The 19,249-nt window shown below is 39.1% G+C and overlaps 1 protein-coding gene across 1 annotated transcript in view; it reads right to left on the bottom strand.

The window, feature by feature from the left end:
• Positions 1-19,249, bottom strand: part of lrmda (leucine rich melanocyte differentiation associated) — a 267,050-nt gene that overhangs the window by 23,253 nt on the left and 224,548 nt on the right. The window contains exon 6 of the mRNA XM_079855913.1: positions 11,678-11,765. Coding sequence (XP_079712039.1) covers positions 11,678-11,765 — 88 coding nt within the window. The remainder of the gene's footprint in view (positions 1-11,677; positions 11,766-19,249) is intronic.

Below are 19,249 nucleotides of genomic sequence, written 5' to 3'. Positions count from 1 at the left end.
TTTTCTTTATTATGTTATCAGGATCGTTGTATCGGCTTGACATGTTTGACTTTATGTCCCCCCTAACATATAAACATTATTTTTGACATTCTCATGCTTATCATATAAGTAAAATATTAGTTACTGTATGTATGAATTGCATTTTTGAAAAAATTATTTTCAACATTTATGTAGAGGCTTGGACAGATATCTTTCATTACATGTTTTCATCTATTCCTGATGATTAATAATCCTGAAAAACACATGATACATAATTAAAACAGAATAAATGGAAGCTGTCACCAAATTAATTGCTATCATTTGTAAATTGATTGTATATTGAATCACACTAACAAAAGCAAATGCTGCCAAAAAAGGCCTCGCTATGAATAATAATGAATAATAAATAGTTCCAGCATGTATCTTCCACGGTTTTGAATTATAACTCTTCGGTGTGTTTTTCTCTTCCTGCAAGCAGCATTTGTCTTCATAAACTTTTCCATTGGCCCGTCACATGATCATTATAATGCAATCAGAGCTCATTGTGCACAGATCAGTTTCGCCATCAGAAAGACAAGTTGCTCAACATCTGCCAGGACTCTGTGTTTCAGCATCTGAGAGGGTTGAGAAACCCCCTGACATGAACACAGCCATCCATATCAACCTAAGCAAGAGGAGGGAAATTCGAGGACCCCGCATCGATCCCGCCGTAAAAATATCTAAACCATATGGCTTGCCTCTTCCCTCATAAATTACAATGATAAAGTCCTGTGGTTCGAGACTGTGAAAGCCACGCTAACCTGCTCTAAACTCTTGGCAGGACTAGAAGCACACAGGAAATACTATCCTGCATCTCAGATGTCCCAAACTCAAGTAACAAATCACGCACAAATATGAATAATGCTTAGACTGCATTAGCAATCACTTTTAAAGCTGATTAGAACGCAGGCATGGGGTATCCATTTGTATGATATATTTGCTGTCAGTCTCCTGAGATGGTCCAGCATGACTGGGAAGCAGACCAAAGCCCCAAGAACCACAAGTATGTTATTGCGAGTGGGCTGGGCAGACTGGCTTGAATTCATGTCCTTGTCCATCATGCTGACACATTCTCCATCCAGAGGTATCAATTAACTTGTTTCTTTTGTGTATGTATTAATAGATCATCCAGGAGGACGGATCATCACAGTGCTGTAATTTTATGAAGCAAAGCATTACTGATTAAAGACTCTGAAGTGATGACAGCGGCTTTAGCAGTAAATAAACTGCTGCTGGAGGGCTAGTGCTAAAGGATCTGGGTTGCAAAAAACATATTTTTTACACACAGAAATCAGAGTTACTGAGATGCTGTATCACACTTTTAAACAATGCTAAAAATGAAAGTGAAAGTCACATGTGAAGGCCAAGTATGATAACCCATACTCGGAATTTGTCCTCTGCATTTAACCCATCCAAGTTAGGGCACACACATTAGAAGTAGTGAGTAGTTTTGCTGTGGCGCCAGGGGAGTGATTGGGGGTCAGGTGCCTTGCTCAATGTCACCTCAGTAATTTCCTGCCGGTACTGAGAATTGAACCTGCAACCTTCAGGAAGTCTGACACTTTAACCATTAGGCCACGACTGCCTATTTTCAAATGTTTGATCATTTGAAATAAACAGAGCCGATCAGCCCTATACGCACACTACGCAAATTACTCAAGGCCCCGCCTCCCCCTCGTGTCAAAGCGTGTCAATCAAAGTTTACAACATAGATGAGAAAATTAAGCGGAACTATCCTTCTGGTCATGATAAGAGAGAAAAAAAAAACACCATGAGAGTGAATTGCGGGAACAGCAATCAGGTAGACTCCTCTCCAAGTTTGATGTCAGCAAAGAACAGTAAAGTTAAGTTGATGTGCATCTCTCTCTAGTCTGTCTGTCTTGCTAACCCAGCTGGGCAGTGCATATTTTGGTCTTTCTGTGTCTTGCTTGCTAATGCCGGCCACTTCCAGGGCTGTGTTCTGTGACTTTGTGCCTAACAAAAAAAAGTATTTATTACGTTTGATAAACGCAAGGGCAATGGTGTTTGTTTATAAACTGCAGCTCGGAAAAGATAACCGCGTTGCGCGTTAACATGCGTCCATATGCGCGTGCACGAAATTAAACGTGCACTTTCCAACAAAACATCTGTGGGGACCAGTACAATATGGGCGTGATGGCACTCCTCATTATAGGCGCACATACTTTTAAAACAAGACAATGATTATAGTTGTATCTAAAGTCAGTTTAGTTACAACTCTGCAATAAAGCAAGATGGAAAGCAATGTATTGACATTGACTATTGATTTATAGGCTATATTGCATTTAAAATGTTGATTGGCTGGACATACTGGTCAATATGGATGCAAATCTCTCAGTAAATAATAACCATCAAGTATCAAGTATTGCTTTTATCATTTAAAACACAGTGACATGCTATGACAAGCAATTTTAGCTTTTATTCATTCACAGAATGCATTTTTGATATCAATCATTAAATTTGTACTATTTTCTTGATATTAAGAATGTACTTTTTCTAGTAACAATGTCTATTTCTGATATCAGGAATTACATTTTCATTAGTAGTTAAAGGAGTGGGAGCACTGGGGTGTCAGGTGTGACTGTGTGGCAATGGCAAATGGTTTACATGACTCATGGGTCAGGTAGGAGGGCCCCTTAACTGAATTTTGCTTAGAGCTCCAGGGAGGTCAGGATCGGCTCTGGAAATAAATGTGGTGATACTATAGTACAGTGATATAATCAACGTTGCAAACGGTACTTAATAATACCATGGGATTGTGGGGGTGGGGGTGGGGGAGGGGGGAAGCCTGTTTTAAAGCCAATTTTGAGGATTAAAAAAAACATACACTACCATTCAAAAGTTCTAAATACGTCTCTAATTTATTTGATCAACAAAAAAGCAATACTGTGAAATAGTATAAAATGACTGTTTTCTAATTGTATTCTAATAATTTCTCATTTATTTCTGTGAAGGCAAAGCAGATTTTTCAGCAGCCATTACTCTAGTCTTCAGTGTCACATGATCCTTCAGAAATCATTCTAATATGCAGATTTGATGTGCAAGCAAACATGTGCAAACATTTCTTATTTGTATCAATGTTGAAAACAGTTGTGCTTTTTGTGGAAACCATGATATATTAACTATTTATGGATATCTAGTACTATTTATGGACAGAGAGAGAGAGAGAGAGAGAGAGAGAGAGAGAGAGAGAGAGAGAGAGAGGGCAGGGGGGAGAAACCTGGCAAATCCGGTGATTAGTTCTTCCTAGCGTTTGCAGTTTCAACTTTGTTTCCAGACGGAATGATACAATTATCAGAGTGCCTTGACTCACAGAAGTTGAGCAAAACCAGCCAATCAGATTAGAGATTGAGACTAGGGTTGGAAGGACTTCTTTAAAAGCCATTTTAATTTATAAACACATTTGAGAGCATTTTTCGTTGAGCAACCCAAGGAGCACAGCTACCATTTGATATTAACATGCCTTATTAACTTGAATCATTAAAAATAAATGATCTCTCGCTTTCATATTCCAATGATTGCACCAAAGTACAAACAAATATGTTAAATGATATTAAAATAAACACAATGCCATCCAGAAAGCGTCATGTTGAAACCTTTCTTCAGCTATGCCTTCAGAGACTCATTCCACTACATCAAACAGCAAAGTATAAGAGGGGGAAAAAAGAAAGAAAGACAGAAAAAGAAAAAAAACAATGGTGTTGATGACACATCTTCAAATCCAATACAAACAGAATTATTCAACGAATGCAGTGCCATCTCATATGGAGATAATGACACTGAAGACAGAGAAGCCATCTCAGAAGAGTTCGGGATGCCAAGCCCGAGTTCAGCAGTTGAAACTGTCAGGGAAGTTAAGTCTGTCCTGGTGTTTTAATCTACCCTGCTCCGAGGAAAGAAAAGGAGAGAAAGGGGGTGCGTTCCAGACTCGGTGATAAACAGGACTCTGACTGCCTCATGGAAGAATCCGACCCCATCTCTGTGTTCTTTTCTCTCTTTCTCTGATAGACGGTGAAGAATGGCTGGAACGGTCTGGCTCTTCCTCTGTCTTCCTCCATTAATCTCCATCTCCAGACTAATGGATATTCATGCTCCTGTGCCAAAGCAGTCCTGGGAGGCCCACCGCAACCTCTTGAGAGAAATCATATCATATCATCTCTCTCCGACAAAGGAAACAAAAGCAGTCCTCACAAAGAGAGGCCCAAAAACAGCCCTTGGCATCTCCTATATAAACCTACAGGCCTGTAGGAGTCAATTTAAAGTGGTGGTCTCCCACAGACGGATTGAAAGCCATTGCAAGTAATTAATCAGGGCTGTAGAAGACCAAGGTTATCCAAAGCAGATGTATGAGAGTTACATCAAATGACTAATACGAATCGATATCATACTTACCCTATTTTTTTTAAAACATGAAACTTTCCATCCATTATGTTTTGGCACCTGATCTGAGGAGAGCCGAGGTGTAAATCTGAAAGTCAATATAAACTTGCGTGATGGCCATTCAAGTTTTATAGGAGCTCATTACTTAGCTGCAGCTGAAATTATAGGTGTGTTTAATAAAGGGGTTTTAGATGGCCGCAAAACACCCTAAACTCATTATACGGAGATCCTAAACACCTCATCAGAGCTGGAAAACCCTTTGGATCATAACATTGTCACGCAGCAAAAATATCTGTAAGACAGTTTTCCCTCACTCAGATCTATTGAAAACATATGTGAGACATTTGGCCAAGGACTATGTAAGGGAATAAACAGCATTCTCTTCAGGATTTTATACTCAATTCCTTCTTGTTAAAGCACACACATAACCCTACGGTGAACAAATTTATGATTTGTAGAAAATAAAATCACTACTCTCAGGTTTGTTCCTCAACATATTGAACTGGTCTTCAGGACATCATAGGTGTCCTCCCTATGCCAAACCTTACTGTAAAACATAACAGTAAAATTTATCAAATGAAGTTAGTCCATTTCACTCAAATATTACTGAAAATTCATTGCACTTAATAGAAAAATGATTGAACTCAACTGATTACATTAAGCAGAATCAGTTACAACATATTTCTAGTTCCCAGCATGCTTTGCTTCAGACTCTGTAAGAAGAGTAAATGGTGTTGTGTTTTACAATATTAATATAAGGGGAGATCTGTAAAGGTTTAATGTTGTTATGATGGGATTTAAAAGGGTTTCCAAGTCGAGGATGGGCCAAAGCAAGACCTGATCCAAGCTGCTTTGTTTAAAATTAGTAATTGCACTTGCTTAATATGTAATAATAGTCTCGTCACATGTGTGCTAGCTAGCTAGCTAGCTAGCAGGCAAATATAAGAAGGTAGAAATGCTTTTGAACTGAGTGGTTTTAATAATTATAGTGAAGTTTCAGCAACATAACATATTTGAGTGAAGTTTAATTGTAAATTAGGAAATATTCTTTTAGTGAACTCAAATAAGTTCACAGTACTCATAACTCTTGGTTTCTAAACTTAAATGAATTGAGGCAATTGGTTTCCTCAATTGAAATGAGTTAGCATGACTCGTTGGGTTTTACAGTGATGTTCCAAAAGGTAGGATTCATATATATGCTGCCTAAAAGCAATCTTATAAAGCTCTGTAGCTTAGAGAGAGAAAAATCCATCCAAGAGGTGAGAAATGTCAATTATAATGCAAAATTAACAGGGATGTGCAAATATTAAAATTCTGGCTGATACTAACAAATAGATTTTATGATGTTATGGTTGATAACGGATACATTCTATGTGAATGTTAGATGACACCAAATGTAATCTAAATGTAATAATTCCAATAACCAATAAGGTATTAATGTATCTTACACTCCAAATACAGAGCAACTATATTCATGCATTATTTTAGGATATACAGTAGACCATTTCTGTAATGAGCATACTTTTGCAATGCTGAAAAAAGAAAAAAGGTTATATAAACAAATCTCCTAGAAATACTAATAAAACAGCCAATAAGTCAAGATTCCAAAATCCCCATCACAATGTCAGCATAATGCTTGACAGGGCCAAAGCTTGGAGCTGGTTTGAGAATAAAACCCGTCAAGGGAAAAACATCACTGCTAGAACCATCACCAGAGAGCCTTTAGAATCTCATTGAGCATGTACAAGCACTTTTACGATATCAAATACTAAGGGTATATTCAAAGATTGACACACTGATGGAAAAGAGAATGACGGCTGAACAAACTTACCATCAAGTTTGGCCTGCGGGATTCAGTTATATGCAGTTTGTACACATGCAGACTCACGCTTATAAAACGGCAGAGAGGAACAACTGCTCGACAGGCCATAATTAAGAGGCAACTCTGCCAAAGGCAAAGCTTGGGGCTATTGCATATCCATTGGGCTGTAAAACTAGACAAGCAACAGCACATCACCAACACCAATCAAATTTATCTCAATTACACAGGATCGCTGGCATAAATATCTCTGTCTAGGGCTGTATGTTAAACATGGCATTTTAGCTAAACAATGTGGGTGCAGATCCAGACTTTGGTAATTGAGTGATGCACGCTATCCAGATGTAAGTTAATGGAGGGTAGGCAGACAAACAGCAGGTGTAATTCTCTCTCCATCCTGCTGAGCTCTAAAAGTCAGTGCTTAGCACCCACTGCTCCATCATCTGGCCTCTCCCAGCCCCAGTGACAGCACATTTGTCATCATTTTCACATTTTGGGCAAGAAATGTACTGTTTTAATGGCGCCCTCTGAACGGTTCCAGATGTTTGTTTATTAGTTGTACCACAACTGTAAAGTCATTTATTCTTCATACGCAGTCCTGTTTAGGGGCTGCAAATCAGCGACGGCATAATGACGAATAAAAAAAAGAAGCAAAAAGTGCATGGTCCCTAGGGGGTCTTCAGTTAAGATTTTCTCTTTGAAGGCTGCCTGCCTCAAGGGTTTAGTTGTGTTTCATTTAAAATACAGTCAACTCAGCTGGAGCAGGGCCCAGTAAAGGAGCGTTTAAAGTCGGTGCGTGTGCGGCTGATGGAGGAGTATGGTTTCACCCTCGATGGCTTCTGGTTTGCTCGCCACGGTGAAGATGAATGATGGGAATTCAAAAGTGGTGGTCGCTGCCTTAAAATGTCCAAAGACGAACAAAAGGATTTGTATATTTTCCATTTCAATTATGTATGAAGTTCCAGGGCAGTTGAGCGACCCGTCATAATGATTGTTATTACAATGGCTATCTAGAATGTGACAGAGGTGAGAGCGGTGGCTCCACTTTATTTTTGTATTTATTTGCGACTGTGGAGGAAAGAGAAACGTTGTCTTATGTCGTTTGGGTTAGACGTGGATATCTGTATTTAAAGCAACAATTCATCTAAAAAATTACATTTGTCAAACAAAAAGAAGTATATAATAGGGCTGCACAATGATTTTTCTGATAAAAATGGCAATTGCTTGTTTGTATAGGGCTACACACTTTGGCCACAGATTTTGTGACTATATATCACAATGTCTATAAAATAATAATAATAATTGTTATTATAATATAAAAAAATTAAAATCTTTAAAATAATAAGCAACATTACTATTGTAATATTTCACTGTAAAAATAGATTATTTAAGGAAAAATATATAATTGTATTTTACAGTACAACTGCAAAATTACAATACTAACATTCATAGGTGTCTTTATTCAAAATCTTTTTTAAACATTAGACTAAATATTTATTTTGGCGAAAAATCGCAGGGAGCCCTAAAAGCTTCTGTTTATGAGCACTTCTCATTACAAACTTAGGAAGATAGTTGGCACATATTGCGTTCCCAAATGCAAGTTATAATCAACCCAGATGTGGAAATAAGTTTGTGTGAGGCTGCATTTACTGCGATCTGAGACACTGATCATGAGCTGCTCATGTGAACACAGTGCTGTTCTTCACTCTGAAACACGCAGAGCTCCTGTCTCTGAATAGCCTCCTGAAAATGCTAGTTCCTGCCTTTGTGATTGGATAATCACACTAGTGTAATTATTACTTGTTAAAGGACAAGTTCGGTATTTTACACTTAAAGCCCTGTTTACAGATCGTTTCAGATGAAATAGAACGGTTAAGATTAAAATTTGGACACATGCTGTCCAAAGCATCTTTTGCAGCGATTTTTGTGTGAGCATATCAGTGAACACCCCTGACCACTCGGTGAGTTTCACGTATTTGTAAACGAAAGTTTAATGCATTTTAGGAAGGATTATTCCAGTGCACATATGCAGCCATTGTGGAGGTGGAGGTGGAGGTGGAGGTGGAGGTGGGGGGGGAGCGAAAGAAACCTAAAATTCTCGGGACAGCAGCATGTGTCCAAATTTTAATCTTAACCGTTCTATTTCATCAGAAACAATCTGTAAACAGGGCTTTAAGTGTAAAATACCGAAATTGTCCTTTAAGTTGTTATTTACTTTATTTATTTGTTAATTTTATTTTATTTATTTTTTACCTGACACTATCTTTTAAACATTGCTTTTGTGGAGCTTGACTGAGCTGCCATTGTATGTCAACTTCTGCGGGAAGATTTTCCTTAAACAAAAAAAAAAAAGAACAGTATACACGTTTGGAACGACAAGAGGGTGAGTATATCATTTTTTGGGTGAACTGTTCCTTTAAGACGACATGTGTCTCTTGAAAGAAACTTTGGGTTAGGTTCAGGCGACAGGCCAGTTTAAAGCTGGTGGGAGCTGACAGCAGCGCTACTTCCTGCGGCCACACACTCCACCCCCCTCCATCTCCAGACTCATGGTTCTCCGTGTCACGCCGGGCCTGCCACATAGCCTCCCTTCTTAGCTTCTGCTTTTCCCTCCTCCGTTTCTCTCCTCTGAGCCTCTCCTGTCTGCTCGCTCTTTGTCCACTTCCTAATGTCCCCCCAAAACAGCAGACAAGGGTCTTGTAACCCAAAGCCAAGACCTCCCATGCCATGCATATAGCTAGTTTCCCCTCTTCCCTCCTCAGACCTTCTGTCTGCTGTAATTACCCATGGCACCTTGGCTCTGGGGGCCTGGCGCAGGTGACATCAATTGTAAAAATATTGAGAAAAGGTAGAGAGGGTCCCTGTTTGAGACAGCATGCTGTCATAGATGTCGCTATTCCTGCCGGCCACTGCAAGGAAGCAAGTAACATATAGCAAATGTGACTGGACTAGTCTTTTACCTATGGAAGCATGTCCTAATTTCAGCCATTCTTCTGCATAAAAATAATATTGTACTGTATATATTGCATATATTGTAAAATTCAGAACAGTCAGGATTAAAATTATTCCAGACATCTGCTTATACTGTATGTCTATTGAATATAGACTTTCCTAAATCTTAGATTGATGGACAATGTTTTATTTTATGTATTTATTCCCAGGTTCACAACAGCAAAGATGGCAATATCCGAGCTATGTAGCTAATATTGAAAAATATATTTGGTGTCATTATATAATTATGTTAACAGATACACTTTTTACATATAAGTGTCTCAATTTATGTGTTCATGCATCATTTTCATGTGTTTCTTAAAGGCATAGTTTAAGAAACCCAAAAATGAGAATTTATCATTTACGATTAAATGAGAATTTATGATTACAACTTTATCAGTTGTTATTTTATCAGAAGAGCACTTTTCATTTCTATACAATGAAAGTCAGGGTTGGTTTGTACCCCATTGGCTTTCATTTTATGGACAAAAACATCTTCATGAGGGTGAGTAAATGGTGACAGAATTGTCATTTGTGGGTAAACTATTCCTTTAAATTTTCGGAGAGGCTTGCATAAGATCCCACACTCCCTTAAGAGCGTCTCCAAAGCCATGCCTCCTTCAAAACACATGAACGCGTACAGCAGGGAGCAAACAAAAGCATCACGAGAGACGGCGTTAAACTACCTCATGTCTCAAAGCACATAACATTACAATAATAATGAACATAAACAACTTAAAGAGCTCTAATTGTACCACCTGACTGCTGCAGATTCATTTCGCCGTTGATAGTGTTGCCACTGAAGCACATAAATTCGAAGCACATAAATTCATGAACCGCTCCAAATATAACGTCACAGGTTTCCATCTCTTCCAAATTACAGTAGTTATGGTGTGAACGCAGCATAAGCTCGTGGTTTTGGTTCAGGAGGAACTGTAAAAGGTGGCTGCTGTTTCGGTTTGCGGTGTTCAGTGACTGATGCCTGTCTAACTCTACATAGCATGAAACACACTGATGATGTGTGATGTCTGCGCGGAGGTATGGAAATACATACATTGACAGGCAGACATTGTATCATTGCATTCGGACCGAAACCAATGCAGTTGACAGTCAATGACACCTTCCACAGATAATATATATATATATATATATACACACATATATAAATACATTTAGACCACTTAAAGGATTAGTACACTTCGAAATTAATATTCTTTCATCGTTTACTCACCCTCAAGTTGTTTCAAACCTGTATGAATTTCTTTCTTCTGCTGAACACAAAATAAGATATTTTGAAGAATGTCGGTAATCAAACAGTTGATGGGCCCCATTGACTTCCATAGTATTTTTTTGGTACTATGGAAGTCAGTGGGGTACATCAACTGTCTGGTTACCGACATTCTTATAAATATATCCCCTCTGTGTTCAACAGAAGAAAGAAACTCATACAAGTTTGAAACAACTTGAGGGTGAGCAAATGATGACAGAATTTTAATTTTGAAGTGAACTATTCCTTAAACTTATGATTGCTATCAGGATGTAAAGAGATTTTCAACCAGCATAACAAAAAATGTTTCTGGGGCAAATCACCTAACCTGCCTTTAAAAGCATTGGTGATGCTCAAATTAAACAAACAATAAATAAATAAATAAATAAACTACAAAATATGAGCAGGTAATTTTTGCACTGCATTACGATTACACAGAAACCCCATGAATTATCGGCAATCCAAACACAATGCCCAATTTCCACTGACAGTGTCTTGGAGGTGAACTGCATCTTTTAGTGTCATGGCTATTCTATTAAAGCATTTTCATGGCACAGCCAAAGGTGAGTTTTAGTAAAGAGTTACAGTGTCAGAGCCGATGCATTAAGCAAATAGAATAGGCAATAAGTCAAGATAAATAAAAATGGCACGATAAAGGCAGAGGAATAAAAAGAGGCGAAGGACGAAGATGAGGGCTTGTGTTATCTAACGCTGCAGTACAGTATCGTAAAAATAACAAATGGAGAGTGTCAGCTCGCCCAAATCTAAGAGGGAGAAAAAATATTTCATATGTCAGCTCCGTTCACCTTTTAATGGACTATTCTCAAGCAGCATGATTTTGACAAAGCACTGGGCTTTCCTCTACATCACTTGAGAGGTGCAGGTCAGCCTTTGTGAAATAGATCTGTCCTTGGTGGGGGGTTGAGAAGCACACAGCTGACCTCGCATGAAAGTACCACCGCCATGGCCGTGACATAAAAACAGCGCTTTGCATTGCACAGACAAAAGAGCATGATAAATGTAGTTGGCATGAAAGCCTCGCATAGAGTCTAACACATCACAACCATCTCTTCTGCAGAGCTTCTGTTAGCAATCGAGTGTACGTTTGTTTAGATAACTGTCATCCGAGACAAAAATGTATGCATTCTGCATTCTCACACCTTTTTTTGTCCAAATAACACTACCTTTGTGGTTTCGGGCATCTCTGGATCCTCGTGGCAGCGGGGTGTACAGCGTTGTGGCGGAATCGGGCCTCAGATCCCTGGCGGCGTCCTTAAAAAAAAAAAGAGTTTGGACAAACATAAATTCACCATGCTCAGTTTACACACCTGCGAACATTTATAACGTCTCCGACGATTCATTATCCAACACCGACAGGAGAAATGTTGGTTATTGATTTCTGTTTGCAATGATCCTAATTGAGTTCAATGAAAAGAACTCATTTGTCACAAGCAATCTGGAATAATTTCCCAGACTGATGCCACAAAAGGGCGAGAGAATGGAAAGGCACGGCGGGGTGAGAGACAATGAAAGAATGCGGTTGAGATTTCACCTCCATGACTGATTGTCTAAATGCCATAAATTTCATCAGCACAGAGGAGAGGAAATGTTAGGAGCGGCTTTCTTATTTTATCAGGGTGCGGGACGAGGGTGACTTTCATTATTTTGCAGGGAGAGGAGTGAAAGGTGAGGACGGGGCCCTGGCTTTGATTACCTGTCCCCTGCCTGTTTAAGAGAAGGGGCCACCAGGGGAAGGGCCTCAGCCACCATTCAGCCATGAAGAGCCCCGCGGGTCAGGCCCGGGTCAGCCTGCCACTCACTCACACGCGCTGTTGTGTGTTGACAATCCAACAGGTGGCATGAAATTACTGCTCTCCAAAGGCCAGACCTGAGTTTAAGTAAACTCATCTCTCACTGGCCGACCTTAAAAATACAAATATATTCACATAAAGGCCACCGCATAGACAGAACAGGAGAGGAGCTGCAGAGAATACAGATCGCCTGTGTGCTTCTGGTAGGTCAAAAGTGTTGTTTTCAACCTCCTTTGTCTTCTTTCAAGGACCGAAAACACAGTATATCATGATGTGTTGATATCTGATGCCTTTGTGAAAATATTGTGCTTTTCTGCAGGCAGGAATTCTCAGAGCATTTAATCATTGTAAGGACCAAAATGACAAATAAAGAGTAGAGGTGGCATATTTTATTTTTCCATTCATTGGAAACACTCAGCTTAGTGTTGAGAACGTATTATGCATACAGTGCTTAAAGGTCTGGGGTCGGTAATGTTTTTGAATATTTTTGAAAGAAGTCTCTAATGCTCGCTAAGGCTGCATCAATTTGATCAAAAATACAGTATAAACTGTAATATTGTCAGATTTATTACAATTTACATGATCCTTCAGAAATCATTCTAAGATGCTGGCTTGCTGCTCAAGAAACAATATTTGTGTGGAAACTGTGAAGCATCAGAATTTTTTTGTAACAATGCAAATGTCTTTACTGTCACTTTTTTGCTGCATATTGATATTAAGTGTTTCTATGTAGTATTTACATTATTTATAATAAGCTAAATAGAAAAAGTGTAAATATAGCAACAATTATGATAGAAACCCATGTTTAACAAATAATAACATTTGATAATCAAAATACATTCAATACATTTTAAAACATTCTTCTATCTGCAGGCAGTTTACCGTTGCCCGGCAACAGAAAATGGAGTAAATATTTTTCTTTTTAAAACTTATAAAAGCTTTTTTTTTTCTCGTTGTTATCACATGACTAATTATCGCCCTAATTACAAGAATCCAGCGGGGTGCAGTTGCATCGGGGTTTCCGAGCATGTCAGCAGTTTCCTTGTTACCATTTCAATCTCCTCTGGCCATTTGGCTTTAATATCCTAAAGCAGCATTTGTAGTGTCAGCTTCAGTCCTCCCTGACTAATTTCCTCTGGACCTGACAGATCAGAGGCCTTCCCCACCAAATAGCCCTGTCCCGGCCACAAAGCCGCTCGTAATCCTGCTGCTTGTCTACAATTAATCTTCCCAGTTGCCACATTATTAACACCACCACCCACAGACAGGGGCCGGCTATGCCCCACCGGACACAGAGCACCCCCCCTCCAGCCCAGCGGCCAGGCACGTCAATCACATGCCGTGCGCAAAAGTCGCCTGCTGTCAACATCAGAGATACCCCCTCTCTCCTAACCATCCCACCCCTCCCGGGCCAAGTCCTCTGATCAAACACCCCCACCCTGGAAGAAGATTAATCAGAGCCCTCCCTCCACTTCCTCCCCTCCCATCCACTCCTCTCTTTCTCTTTATTCAATGAGCCATCCTCGAGATGAGAAAGAAGGCCTGGCTCATAATGGGAATCCCGGCGAACAAAAAAGTTAAAGGAAAACTCTGTTTGAATGCCAGCTGTTATCTGGGCCTTTCTTGGCAAAAAAAAAAGGGCAGGCGGACAAGAGCCTTGCTTTGATCGGCATCCTTAAGATTTTACACAAACATAATCACAAGCCAAGGGGTCACCCCGGGCCCTTTGAATTCATTCAGTCTGGGAGCTTTGAGCACGCACAGGCAGTTAAGAGCTTCTCCTTCCACAAAGCACTTTGTTTTGCTTTTAAAAGATATGCATCACTATCCATCAAATAAATGGCAACTTGTGAGCTCAGATCTGCCCATCTATAATGAATGATAATACAGTGGCCCTTAAAAAGTATTTGGGCAGTTCAAAATGTCTAAATGTTATTGCATTAGATAAAACATCAAAGCAAGTGCCATTTGCAAACAAACAATGCAAAGGCTAAGAAAACTAACCAATCAACATATTTCTGAGCCATGTCTGAATTACTTTTAACTAACTGGTGTCACAGTGATTTTTTAGTATAAATACACACTCGTGACCTGGCAATTTACCCACAGGTGTAGTTCAACACATTAACTGTGTCTGAAAACTACTCTTTGTCTGAGTTTTGAATTCACTTTATTTTGATTGCTGCAGTTTAAGTGATCAAAAAACCCAAATGGCCATATATAAAGCAGCATATTGCGCATAAACATATTGCGCATATTTCTGAAGTTTCCTCGGATTGCAAGTGAGACTCATCTGTGAGTCTGAACAGAGAGGCAGAAGGTTGACAGAGAGAGTGAGCATGCAATCTAGAGTCTAGAAGAAATCTTCAGATGCAGTTATGCCACTGAGGCGACAGAAGACCTCTTCACTAAATGAAGACCAAATCTGGCAGCCCTGATTCAGAGAAATCTGGATCTTTGGGAGGTCAAATGCCAAGACACTTTTTCCAATCTCAACACGGTGTTATCTTCAGCACTTATTCACTCTTCCTTTCTTTGATTAGTTCTTTCTTTTGTTCGTTCTCTTTCTCACCACCCACTCACGCTCTCACATACACCCGTGAGCATTTTTCCTGCACTGGTCAGATGGGGGCGCTGCAGCGTCAGGTTTGCATAGGCGTCTCATCTCAGCACGTCGAGCTCTTGTTCTCCAGGCCCTTGGCATATGCTGCCTGCTCACATCATTATTGTCTTTATACACTGAGTAATCACTACACTTTATGATAATGCAGCAGAAATTTACAAGCTGGAGAAAGAAAAAAGTCTCTAATAATGGCATTAACAGAGAAAGCCACAGCAGCTCTCAGCCCAACAGGGGCTCTGCACTCAAAGGGAGGACTGCTTGCTGAAAATGTCACAGTGAAATATGACTCGTCTCCTGGATTATACATCATACTCATGCTCCCTCTTCTTTTCGCATGTCCTTTTTTCTCCCCCACAAATAAATGACGAAAAATCCAGCCATTTGTGATTATCAACTCCAAACAAATCTCCACCCCAGAGAGTGGGAAGAGGTGAACGGGTGGCTAAGATGCAGTTAACGCTATGATTTGGTTTGGTGCGAACCCCCAAAGCTGGAGATACCCTTCGCTGAAACATCAAGAGTTGAGCCTGATGTCTAGCGCAACTCGCAGCACGTCTCATGTTTGCGATGCCTGATCAGGACTACAATCTAATTACCAGCGCCGCAAAAGAGATATACAGAGATAGAGTGAGACAGAAAGAGGGAGAGAGAAACAGAGGCAAAGATCAGTGTAAACACCAGCGCTTTTTATCTCCTTATATATCTGGACAAGTAGACAAAGTGCTAAAACGAAATAAATGTGGCCTGACAGCCACTTCAAAGAGTTCAGCCAGGGGCTTACTGCTACTTAAGGCACAGGAATGTTGTTGCTAAGCATCAGCCTACAACCTATCAGGCCCAACAGAAGGGCCTGCTTTCCCTTTAAGAGCGAGCGAGAGAAAGAGAGTGGAAATTCGACAGTAACGGGAGGCTTGGGATTCAAGGAGATTTTGTAGCTTAAAGCAATTGTTAGAAGAAACAAGCTTTCTGTTTTGTTTTCTCTTGACACCATTTCAGCTTTTTGTGCTTGCAAAAGACATGTAGTAAAATGTTTTTTGATATGTTTTCTCTCTGGGTCTGTAACAAGAAAAAAAATGTTTTCTGTGGGTATGAAACTTTCCTTGTCTTTTGTGCAAGACTTTTTTTTTCTTTTCTTCTGATGAGCCCAAGATCAGAGGGAAAACAAACATCTTTGTGTGTATTTAAGTCAATGAAATGTCAGTCTGATATTGATTTTCTATTTTTACTCATTAAGTTCATTTAAACATGATATGCTTTGTGTAAAAATACTTAAATCGTATATGGGTCAGACCTGTCAATTATATTTGAAGCACGGACTGTGATTACACGCAGTATAAATGTCACGCTGAGAACAGTGTGCCAATCACTGAAGAAGCACTTTAATGCTTTTGACCTTCATAATTGTCTTTCAGATGTGTGGCAGTAATGTGTTTTAAATGGCTGTAGTGTGCATAAAACTGTATTAATTCTGTTTTCTTAGGTAATGACTAAGGAGAGAAGGCTGGATGTAATGGTGCCTGCCCTCCGAGGGTTTAAAGTCTTTTCTGTGGTGTGATCACAGTGTGAGCTGCATTGAGCAAGTACTTAATGATTTACCAGTTCTACTTCAATGCACTTGTGCTACGTAAATGTATCATATGATCAGTGATCACAAGTGAAACAGCTTTTGCCTCAAGCATATACCCAAATTCTCTCCGGAGACGGGACTCTATGTATAGCTCAGCTTTAAAAAGCAGGAAGTTAATCACCCATATCAACAGGCACAACACTTTACATGGCTTTACAGGGGTTAAACTTAAAAGAGCCAACCTGCTCTTAAAAAAAAAAAAAACACATTTATTATCAGCTACTTTATAAAGAATGACTCTGTCAGGAACATAAATGTAAGAAAAAAAAATTGAACTAACTTTACTTAAAACTAAAAACTGAAGGGCGTTTCTCATTCATGACACTTAGAGACAATTAAAATTGTAATATATGGAAGACATTTGTAGGCTGATAAAAAAAAAAAAGGTTTCTCACTTTCCTCCTCAAAAAACAAACAACAAAATATAAAACATTATATACACACATTACATACAATATATATATATAAAAAGAAAAAAAAAATTCCCCTTTTTCCCCAGAAATAACATTTATAGCTGAAATTCATATTAAAATCAAATGAAATGTTTTTATTTATTTATTTTGACCAACTGAAATGTCGAGAAATTATACACTTTGGCTTTAAATTCTTTGACAGCTGCTTTTGTCTATGGATGTATATGTTATTAGCCCATACTCACTATTAACTAAATATAATTGTTAGTAGATGATTAATTATAGTTTGATAAAGCAGCTGGAAAAAAATATTTTAGAATTTCTGCATTTTACTTCAAATTCTGCATTTATCAACTGCTCTATAGTTGCCCATGCATGTGTTTCTCCTCTCTATATCTTTCCATTTCACAGACAGTCTCTCTCAAAGGTATGACACACGGTGGCTCTTTATGTTCTTTATCTAATGTCAGGGATGTTTTCAAGTGTGTGGGATGTTAAATTATTGAGGATTCTGTGAGTAGGACTGTCAAACCAGGTTGTCTGGGATGTTTCCTACGCAATTAGACGCTCCAAGACATTTGAAGAGTACCCACAAAGCAGACCTGCAGAAAGTGACATGCGAACTTAAAGGAAATTAGCTTCTTACATGAGTGAAATGTGAAGGTTACTTAGCAATGCTTAAGCTGGAAGAACGGCTCTGTGAAGTGCGTCTTTGACTCAGCCCTGATGTGAAGACAGCCATTTTCTTTACTTCCAGCGCACCCCAGTCAGAGAAGATCACAGAGGGAGTGAAAACTAATTTTGACTTGGGGCATATGGGAGGAAAAAAAAACCCTGAGATGTGTCTAAATAATGAGATCTCTTGATGTTTGCAGGAGAGATAAAGGGTGAGGTTGTCGACTAGTTTGAAAGTGCTATTTCAGCCTACAGCGTATAAGGCAGAACAAATAAATGTTACAGTATGATGATAATCGATTAGTTACATGGGCAGTGGGATGATGCTATTGTACAAACACACACATTGTTTTTAACAAAATGTTTTTTTCAATAATAATTGTGTACTTTTACCCTTTTTGTCATTATTAAAGGAGAAGTTCACTTTTAAAATGAAAATTCTGTCATCATATACTCACCCTCATGTTGTTTCAAAGCTGTATGAATTTCTTTCTTCTGCTGAACAGAAAGGAAGATATTTAGAAGAATGTCAGTAACCAGACAGTTTTTGGGTCCCATTGACTTCCATAGTAGGAAAAAAATATACTATGGAAGTCAATGGGACCCAAAAACTGTCTGGTTACTGATATTCTTCTAAATATCTTCCTTTCTGTTCAGCAGAAGAAAGAAATTCATACAGCTTTGAAACAACATGAGGGTGAGTATATGATGAGAGAATTTTCATTTTAAAAGTGAACTTCTCCTTTAAAGGGATAGTTCACCCAAAAATGAAAATTCTGTCAAGTCGTTCCAAACCAGTAAGACTTTCATCTTCGGAACACAAATTAAGATATTTTTTAATGAAATCTGAGAGCTTTCTGTACCTCCATTGACAGCTAAGCAACTACCACTTTGATGCTTCAAAAAGTTCATAAAGAGATCGTGAAATTAATCTACATGAATTGAGCGGTTTAGTCCAATTTTTGTAAGAGACTTGATTGCTTTATATGATGAACAGATTGAATTTAGTCTTTTATTCACATTTAAACAGCCTAGAAATCTAGACGCACCCTAGCGGCAGCAAAATTTATTTTGCAGCCAGGGTAGTCTAGCAACTCTCCGTTGACTTTCGGAGCTGTAAAAACCTAAATTGGGTCAGGCCAATCACATCGTGTATAGAGTAGGTGGGGCGGGCTTAACATAATGACGACAGAGTTGCGACGGTTCCCTGCTACTTGAAAACAAAGAAGAGTTGCTGCTGCTGGCGAACAGTCTTTCAAATCGGCTTTGGCCGCGACTCTGGAGGACTTGGAGTTAAGTTTTTCTTTGAGAAAAGAGCAAAGAACGGCACTTAAGTCATTCTTAAAAAAGGAAGATGTGTTCATAGTTTTGCCGGCCAGATTTAAAAGTTGAATCTATCAACTAACGTTAGCTCCGCTGTTGGGAAAACGCTCTGGTTGGTTGAAGCGCTGTCCTATTGCGTGTAGAGTGAATTTGAAAGACGGCCGTTTATCCTGCCCCTCGGATTGAGCCGTGTCTATGGTGAGTTGCCAGACCTAACATCTTGATGTAGGTCTGGCTTGCCAGGCTAATTTAAACATTGATCAGCAAACATAAACAGAAGCTCA

Source organism: Squalius cephalus (genome assembly GCF_949319135.1).
Source record: "Squalius cephalus genome assembly, chromosome: 21".
Classification (NCBI taxonomy): Eukaryota; Metazoa; Chordata; class Actinopteri; order Cypriniformes; family Leuciscidae; genus Squalius; species Squalius cephalus.
Note: the sequence above shows the minus strand (reverse complement) of the source record. Positions and strands in the feature narration are given on the sequence as shown.